At 37.1% G+C, this 10,248-nt stretch overlaps 1 protein-coding gene across 4 annotated transcripts in view; it reads right to left on the bottom strand.

The window, feature by feature from the left end:
• LOC136843307 (uncharacterized) overlaps nt 1-9,792 on the bottom strand; it is a 166,811-nt gene extending 157,019 nt beyond the window's left edge. The window contains exons 1-2 of one of the 4 annotated variants that reach the window (XM_067111542.1): nt 7,226-9,352; nt 2,693-2,828 (exon numbers count right to left, since the gene is read on the bottom strand). In XM_067111542.1, coding sequence (XP_066967643.1) covers nt 7,230-9,263 — 2,034 coding nt within the window. In that variant the 5' untranslated portion in view covers nt 9,264-9,352 and the 3' untranslated portion in view covers nt 2,693-2,828; nt 7,226-7,229. Of the gene's footprint in view, nt 1-2,692; nt 2,829-7,225 lie in introns of those variants that run through there. The other 3 variants (XR_010854521.1, XM_067111543.1, XM_067111545.1) reach the window with 3 other exon arrangements.
• Nucleotides 9,793-10,248: the final 456 nt, after the last annotated feature.

Here is a 10,248-nt window from a genome sequence, read left to right as displayed (position 1 = left end):
AAGCGTAGACCACGATTTCGACAGGAATATGCCCGGCAGGATTGAAATCAACTCATGTATCTCGTGATGGCCGAGAAATTAAAGTCACAAGACATATTTTACATAATGTATGTATGTATATGTGAATGAATGTACGTGCATATATATATATATATATATATATAAATATTTATATATATGTGTGTATATATATTATATATATACATATAAATTATATACATACTACATAATAGGTATATATATAATAAACACATGTACATACACATATATATGTGTACATGTATGTGTATATATGTATATATATACATATATAAAAATAAAATATAAATTTAAAGAGGAAGAGACACAAGTGTCAGTGAACGTTACATACTCTCGAAAGCGAGCGCTTTAGGGGAAAACCCGTCTTGCACTCGTCAGTTCTCTCTCCCAGTCCCGCGCTTGTGAAGAGCTGGTCGTGCGCTAGAAATCATGAGATTTCTATTTCACGGATTTTAGTTCTGAAAGCGCTGTTTGCCTCCTTGCCAAAAACTATAAGGGCATTACTGTAGGTATTCAATATGTCACCTTCATTTTAAATATTAAAATTTTGTACATTATATATACTGTATAGCCTATATGTCATGGAGCTGGATGAAAGAATAAAACATGTCGTTGACCGCCTACTGCTTTCATATTTTCAAACCTCCTCGGGGTGTGAGACCGCTACGTCAACTTCTTGTTTTATCCCTTCTGCTCTATGACTACTTAAGACATCAAGTTTAAGCGAGCGCGCGCGAGTGTGTGTATAAAATATATATGTATGTATGTATAAGCTATACATGTATATATTATATCTATATCTATATGTGTGTGTGTATACTGTATAGTGCGTGGTAAGACGATGGCTGTGCAGATACAAAACAAATCTTGTTTAAAAAGTTCATAAATGATATCTGTCTAATAACGCTTCTTCTATTCCAGGTTGGCCTCGTGAGCGACCCCGAAGCCCTCGTCGAGGAAATCACCACAAAATCTCCAGGGGTTGACAACCAAACGCCTATTTTCACTCCCATAATATCAAACCTGCAATGTCACATCAACCCGAAAACCGCAGTGCCCAGTGCTGCTGCTCTACCTTTCCCTGTGTATGCTAAGACACCTGCTGACTTTAACGTGAAGAACTGCCTACAAGTCTGAGTACCACCAGTGGAAATGGTAACTTTGCGTAAAGAGTCTTTCGCCTGTCAAGGTGGATCTACGTGAATCACGAGCCGTCAGATTTCATTTTCATGAATTCAGAGCTCAGGAATTTTTTCACGAGAAGGTTGATATCCTGACCTCTGTGTCTCCACTGTGCCGCAACTTTGGTCAACACAAGGATTATACAGAAACCAAAGGATAACGACACTACAGAGTTTCAACAACGCTGTCTTAGTTAAGCAGGTACCGCGAGACAGTTTACGGAAAGACAGTGATGTTGATTTTACACACATTGCCTTAAAGAATAGAGCAGACGTGAGAAAAATAATGGAGAAAATGGTTTTAATAAGACTATGGTGGATGCTTTAGCGGATGGAGTTCACCTACGTACTTCTCGCCAGGATCTTTCGTTAGACTATATTTATACTTGAACATGTACATAAATATAGATACCAACCAAGAAACAGTCATGTGATAAATACGTAAGCTTTAAATGTACAATGCTGCTACATTAATATACTTTGTATATAGCGCAAGAATAAACAACTTTTAATAGAGAAAACGCATTGAAAGTGCGATTCCTAGTCATATTGCATAAGAAACCCTCTTTATTGTGATATTAAGAATTACTTCTATTAACCTGAAAAATTATGTTTAATAACTAATAGTATCCGAATCATTTTTTTCTCTTTTACTGTCAAAACTCCCTCTCAACTGTGGTTTTATTCAGCAAGTCGACCCTTTTAACGATGTACCGTCACAAACAGGGCACCTACTTGTGTATTTCATGGGCGCCCCAAAATATCACCATTTATGTTATCTTCATCTCGTTGGCTTTACTAAACTGTGTCAAAATGCAAAATAAAAATTATCTCTTGTTAATTGCATTTCCACTTCCCTTCTTACTGTTCTTGGTGATTAAGCACGGGCTATTGCTGCTAGAAAAACTCTTGTTGCATACTCATACGTTCAAAGTAGTGAGAATATCTCGTGCAAAAATTATAAAAAAGGAACATTATTTTATCCCTTTTTGTGCAATAGGAAACCGTAACCGAGAAATTTTAGAGCATTTAATGGGCGCTTTACTTTTTAAGCATAAACTATAAGCTGGTATAAGTCGACCAAACAGCTCAACTCATAAATTTCACCCCGTTCAACAAAAACACAGGCAAATTATCAAATCTGTTTCAACGATTATGCAGAAAGGCATACAGTCATAAACCAATCAAGTTCAGCATAAGGTGACTGAATCACTCCCAGTACACAAAGTAACTCTTGATACCAACCATATGGTATTCCCAAATAAAAAACATGAAGTGGTTACTTGCAATCTTCCTCCCAGCTTGTCCCGTTTATATACGCGGTAGACGTTTTAGATGAGCTGCTTCCATCTACCCATGTGGTGCGCTTCTGTTTCGCCAAGTTCATTATCCTTCAAGTCTTCCCGCACATAATCTCTCCATCTCTTTCTTAGTCTTCCTCGTCTTTTTCTACCCTGGACTTCCATCTCCATAGAATGCCTTCCAATATGGTCTTCCTCCCTTCTCAGTAGGTGGCCGTACCATCTCATTCTCCACTCCTGCACCATCTTTGATATTTCAACCACCCTCGTTGGCCCTCTTATGTACTCACTCATTCCTAACTGGTTGCTTGAAATAAAATTTAACCGGATTAAAAAGTAGCTTAGTTAATTGGATATGAGGCTGAACTCGTCCAAAACTACAACTAATGATCAACTGATCTCGTACTACACTCTCGCGCTGTGATTCATTGTATGCAATACTTGATGATATAAGTAATTAATGAACCTTGGTGCTACCTTCATCTCCAAAAAGATTTCAATTACATATCAATGATGCCTGAAAGTCTACTATTGCGTGTAAGGCTTTTTGTGTCTACAAATATGATGGCAATGCTGCCACGTTTCAGGTTGTTCATGTAGCCAGTGGCACATTCGCACCCGCCTTTCAAAGTATTACTGGGAACGACGGAGTGGTTACTGCACTGGGTAACTGATGACACGTATGAAAATATCTGTCATGTCAGAGATTCGTCAACAAAATAAAACTTAAAAGTCGCAAAATGGTTGGATAAATTTTTACAAGAGTCGACGCTGATTTTACCGCCCTTTCCATTTTAAATAATTGCGGTTGCCATTAATATTTTACTAAGAAAACAAGGTAAAGTGAAATATCACTGCCAAAAAATTAGTTGAATAGACATGACTTAACAATAAGTCTTTACAAAAATACAAACACAAAGTCGTTTAATCGCTCCAAGACCCGCGACTTACTCGAGCAACGACACTGGTCGCCTCTAGACCTTGGGCCGCATAGGCCAAGCCCTTTAAAAATGACCGACACCCTACGAACCGCTATAAGCTGTAAGTTATGTACTCTGTACAATAACATTCTGTTGTATTTTTAATACAGCAAGTCTGTGCATGTTAATTATAAAGAATGTTAAGAAAAACCACAAGGAAATTACATATATGTAACAGTGTATACTGTGTAGCACTGTACCTACCTAAAGGCACGGTCTAGCGCGCCTAAAGGGTTTTGCATATGCGCTCGATGGGCCAAAGGAGAGGACGAGTTACGGCGGCGGCAATGTTTTCATCATTTTTGTTGGGATTTTATTTTTCAATAGAACAGCATTGTGCTTATTAGCACTAACACTAAACACTTTGTTCGAAGCCATGGCTCAATTTTTCAAGAGTCAATTTTAATGCACAGACGACACGGCATATGCAGTAGCACTTAAGCGAGCACACGTTCAAATTAAATGCCAAGAAATACCAACGTGTGGATGAGTAATGGAAAAAGAACTTAGAAGCACAGTACTACAACAATATTTTTTTATATCTTTAAGCTTTTAAATGGCTTTATTCTGCGTACAAATATTACTATAAAGTCATGTTTTTTGTATTTTTACAATTTATTTTATGTAATAATTTGGCAATTTTTCATTGACTTGTATTTTTATGGCCGATGACTACATGCTGGAACTACGTACTTACCAGGATCTCTGGATCCCGGTACTTACAATTGTACAGTACAAACTGTCGCTGAACGTCATGTTAATAGGAAAATTTCTTAATACCTTTAAGTTTTTAAATTATATAAACTCTACATCTCATTACTCTATATAATCTTATATATTTAAACTTTTTTGTGATTAGGCACTTTTAATTACTGATTTCTGTTTTTATAGCATTTTTGCATTTGCTGCTGACCAACGTAGAGAAGCATCGACTAATGTAAGTGGATTTTCATTTTTCACTTTAATCCTCAACACAATATGCCAAAACGGCCAAAACGTCCAAAATGCCTATGTCGAAATGAATTGTCTGATTTATATATAATATATATATATATATATATATATATATATATATATATATATATATATATATATATATATATATCACCACTGAAGGATCACCTCTGATTATACTGTATATATATATATATATATATATATATATATATATATATATATATATATATATATATATATATATATATAAAGACAGTCGAAAGGCCTCGCAGCACTCCAGCGTTTCTCTTTCCTTCGTGGATTTTGTCTTTATTTATAGATTCATCACGTTCCATATTTTCATGATTCAGTTATACGGTATATATATATATATATATATATATATATATATATATATATATATATATATATATATATATATATAATATATATAATATAATTAGAAATACTCAAACCACAATCACGTGTGGAACAGAAAAAAATTTCTGACTCACATCAGGATCGAACCCAGGGCTTTCAACTGAAAGGCAAGGCGCAGGCAACCAAAGACAACGTTTTTCATACTGTATTTTAAAACTTTCAAACGGTTTTATTCGTAATACTATATACTGTTTTATATATTTCACTATTTTACATGTGCTTCTCATCTCTTTTCTATTGATTTTTGTATTTTTATGCTACGTATCTTAATATTTGTTGCTGACCAAAAGCCACAAAAAAAGATGTTTTTACTTTTTCCCATTATTTCCCAGAAAAACCACCATAACGTCAAAGTTGGCAAAAGGCATAATGACATAAGATGAGAAACTGATGATTAAATATCTAGAGATTCAACATTTTTCTCGAAAAGCCATTAGAAAATCTTATATTGAATGTCAGAATAATCATCACTGAGAGACTCTATAGTCAAACTGACTAAAAAGCCATCCATCTGGATATTTGTAAGTCATAAAAGGCTTTTCCATCTGGCTAAGTAGTCTTTGTGTGATGCCCAGAAAATTATAAGGACCCTGAACAACTTCAAGTATAAAACTCAAAATATAGAATAATTGTGGCATGATATAAAGGATAGGGTGAAGCGGCCTGGAATTTATTCAGTGTGTTCAAAGCAGTACCTTACCCATTTTTTGTTTTTAAAAATTCTCACTGCTTTTTGTTTTTAAAAATTCTCACAAGAGAATAGCTTTCTTCGTCTCTTAGTACATGCAGCTCATTTGTAACCTTTGACTGTTCTTGTCCTTCAAGGATGGAAAGTTATCTCCCTTTACCACACAGGGAATCCAACGCTGAAGCTGATGACCTTACCACCTCTAGCACTTCTGGGTAAGGTAAAGGTATACAGTATAAGTAAACTGGAGCTGATTGTGATATCAGATCTGAAGATCTAGGTTAAATTAGGTGGAAGGATCAAAAGAATGGAGCCCACTCCAGCCAGGTAAGTACCCAGTGCCCTAGGTTAGGTTAGGTTAGGATGCACCCCTATAAATTACTCTATGACTTATGGTGCTATAGGCCAGGTCAGGTTTGCCCCTAACCAGGTGAGGATCCAGTGTCAATGGTCTGGTTGGGATGACAAATAGCATTCTAATTCAGGCAAGAAAGAGGTCCATGGCCACCAGCCAGGTAAGGACCCAGGGCCTTAGGTTAGGTTAGGATGCTTCCCGTATTTCATTCACAAGTCCCCACCAACCCAAACTCGGTTCCCCACTGGGAGCCCCCATTATTGTTCAACATTAAGGAACATAAGTAAATTTATATTTCTAACATCATGGCATTTTGGTCTTGAAAATATAATTTTCTGGCTTTAACATGTGCTTCGTATATCGATTTTGTTCATTTCATTAGCTAACGATCTAACCAACCACGCCTAACCTAACCTAACCTAACCACGGGTACCTGGTCCTTACCCTTGTGCATGATATTTGTCTGAAACCATTTCATTAACATACTTAATCTGAATGCGAACTATCAATGGGATTAACGTCCTTGTATTTCACACATTTTATGCACCCCCTAACCCTTGCTTTTTCACTGTGGTCCCCACGCTTGGATATAAGTATTCATTTGCTAATAAAAAGAATGTCTGAAACGTTCATAAGACTCATGAAAACATAGGAAAATGAATGTTTCAAGTCAAAAGTGCAATGATGGTTGTAGGTGAAATTTTACCGGAAGGTGTGTTCTTGGTCAAGAATTTCTTACAAGAATCCACCTCCACTTAATGATAATAGCATGAAAAACTGATTTATAAATAAATTTTGATGCTGAACTCTGTTATGAGCAAGTTGTAAAGTTTTCGTAAAATATAAAAAAAATGTAAACTGTAAATTCGCTTGTACACAAACCGGCTCGATTCAGTTGGAAACTGATACAGTCTGATATCAATTGGACGAGTTCGAGTCGTGTCGGCCGTCAGTCATTTTGGTCGTGAGCCCGTTTACGTGCAAAATGGGCGTCGTGTTTAGTTCTAGTCCCTGGGGATGTACGTAAAACATAAAATAATGACAGTAAACACCATAAACATAAAATCTTACGTTGTTTTGGATGTTACGGCCTAAATGACTTACGGACGAAACGGCAGGACCGAATTGCAATAACTTGAATATGTCCTTGACTCAACTGATTCATAGCCTTGGTTCACTCAGTTAAATCAGATGATGGTCTACCTTCATTAATATGCTGGCTCTGTTTGACATTGAAAATATCCGTTTCATGCAAAAAAAATGAGAAAAATTTACTTATGTATGCTGAAAATGACCTGACTTACCTAGTTACTTGAAAGTAAACTCCGTCCATCCACTTGAAGTAGCAAAATGGTCGACAACTTTTTCATTGAAGTCCTTCATCTCGGTTACCATTTCGTGCTCAATGAATATCATGGCCAAGGCAGAGAGTCTATCCCGAACACGAGAACACTGCAAAAATGACTGAATTCTAGCCAAGGTTGTTAACTGCCTATCTGGTTCAGCAGTTATCATTGGTGTAGTCAGAAGAATCTTTATAAGCTTAACGGTTTCCGAAAGCGTTGACTGGAGATGGTTCTCATTTATTGCAAACAACAAATGTACTAGGCTCTCAGTCTTGCACAAATCTCCTCTTTTATACAGTACAAGTAGCTCTATTCTCAGTTTGCTCATTTCAAGCATAGGATAGGCATCTCCAACTATAGAAAGTGCCTCGTTTGGAAAATTTTCTGCAAATGCTTGGAAATGGCATACCGACAGCAGCTTATTCGCATACAAGTGAGCTGTAAATTTCATTCTCTCACTACACTCCATGAGGATAATATCACAGACCTCCTTTACTGCGGTCGCTACCTCTAAAAACCTGTTCCTGATTGCTTCTGAGTCGCTTTTTAATTTAAGCACCAAAGTTCTGAACATGGCGAAGGAAGCACTGAATTCCTTCCGATTAAACATATGCGAATGAAACACTGAAAACTGGATACTGATATGAGGCATCACTTTGCAGAAAAATCTCAACCAATAGTCAAACTTAGCATCATTCAGTGTTCTGTTTATACTTGCAGCTCCGCACCCTGTGTCGACTGATGTCGATGTTTCTAACATGTTACAACACTGAACCAAGGTAAATTTCAGTTCGTATACTGCATTGACAATTCTTTGTTTAAATCTCGTTACCACATGTGGCGTTTTTGACTGACTGATGGCCACGTTTTCCAAAGCAGCCATTCTGTGTGGGCACCTCTCAAAAAAGTTGTATATTCCTGATAAGCTAGCGAAAAACGCTCTGGCAGAGCTGTTTTGGGATACAGCTCTTTCTATTGTTATGCACGGCTGACGAGCATAACTGACAAAGTGTGCATTGCGATAGACTTCCTTGATTACCTTCGGCAGCCCTTTACTGACCGCACCTGCGATAGTTATACCGTCATAGGTTTGAGCAATGAGCTTTTCTTTGAAGCTTCCGCATAAAATATGGAGTTCATTGAGCAGCACTCTCTCTAGGGTGTCTGGGTTGAAAAAACCCCAAAATCTTTCGATAGGTTTATCTTGGGCCACATACTTAAGAATAACTGCCACCTGATTGTTGTCGTAAGTATCAACGGCCTCGTCACACACTACTGCCAAATATTTTAAATCACTTACTTCCTCCTTAATCTTATCTCTGCAAATGCTCAACATTATGTCCAATATTTCATTCAAAATTATGTCCATTTTTTCCTTAAAAACAGCTTCCGTAGCCAAGTGAGCTTTCAGGCACGAATCCAGTTCACAAGCAAAATCGAGCAAACCGTGAAAGATTCCTCCATGATTCCCATTGCCTCCCTCGTCACTATTAAAAAGGGAGAGCTTGTATTTTCCACAAAACTTCACGCAGTCAATGATTCTGGATAACGCGTCTCTGTTTTTTCTCACTAATTCGTTGTGTTTTGCATCCAAGAGGCGTTGCGATGAGTCCGAATCACCTGCATTACTAACTTTACCTAACAGAGCTAAATCAATTACACTATTTATGTGATCGGAAGTTTGCTCGTGGTGCTTTATCTTAGGAGCTAAGGGGATCAGGTCTCGCACCCCCATCTTTGTCCACATTAAGTCCCCGCCGAAAAGCAGGCAAGGAAAACAAAACATGGCATTGGTTTCTTCGCAGCCGCACAGCCACTCACAATTTTCGTAAAATTGCTTGGAAAACGCGGTCCCATACCTTCTTAGGCGGTCTGTGCTTCTCTGCTCTATGGATAAATGTGGCATAGGCCTACCTTTGGTCTTAATTTCGAGTTGATCACTGTATTTCAACTCTGCGAAATCAATGCTTTGCAGATATTTTACCGTGATTTCCATAATTCAACGCGAAAACAACGACAATTTGGCAAACACTAAATTTCAAAACAATTACGACGAAGAACGAAGACGAACACAAGCCTCACAGAGTCACAGGTGCGTGGCGCCATTGCTTGAACAGAATGTATCGTACAGTTTTTGTCTGATATCAGTCTATCCGGTATGAAAATCCACAACATGATAATAAATACTTGTCAAATTATCCCAATGCTATTATTTTTTAGCTAAATTATTTGCCGTATGTTTGTAATTTAGGTTCGTGCATAAACGTAATCATATGCCTGGCAACGAGAGGCGTGGGCCTGGCGGATGTCCTGTTGCCAAGCAGTATAATCACTAGCTGAACTTGATACTTGGTATACCTTGTGCGGCACAAACTTGATTTAATTTGAGCAGGAACTCAAAAGATCACAGTTGAATTTTGGATATTGGCTTTAAAGTTTTTCCTGTCAAGCAAATGTTTTCCAAAGTTACATCCTGAAAAACCGAGCGTTTCTGCCAGCACTAGCTTTGGATGAAACTCAGAAACAGTCAGCTGGCCACAACCTTTGAGAGATTGTCTGTATGCCTCGTACAGTTCTGCAGCGTATGGAGATACTGAAATATTTTGTGTGTGTGTGTGTGTATATATATATATATATATATATATATATATATATATATATATATATATATATATATATATATATATATATATATATATATATATATATATATATGAGAGAGATCAATTGGCACTGTTTTACACGCTTTTATTATAAAACTACAGTAACCACAATGACTCGCTTAGCGTATCAAAAAGGGGCAAAGAAAGCAAGAAATTATAGGTCATTGTTGCTATTACAAATGCACATGTAGGTAAAAACACTTCCATCATTAATAATACTACCCCAGTTTCAGATTTCATACACAGTATATTGATATAGCTTCAGCATGGACTGAACAGAATATAGTTGTTATGGTGATGGAAAGACAACGTAAGTTA

The sequence above is a fragment of the Macrobrachium rosenbergii genome, chromosome 11, assembly GCF_040412425.1.
Source record: "Macrobrachium rosenbergii isolate ZJJX-2024 chromosome 11, ASM4041242v1, whole genome shotgun sequence".
NCBI classification, from domain to species: domain Eukaryota; kingdom Metazoa; phylum Arthropoda; class Malacostraca; order Decapoda; family Palaemonidae; genus Macrobrachium; species Macrobrachium rosenbergii.
The sequence above is the reverse complement of the archived record's forward strand: the minus strand, read 5'-3'. Positions and strand labels throughout refer to the sequence as shown.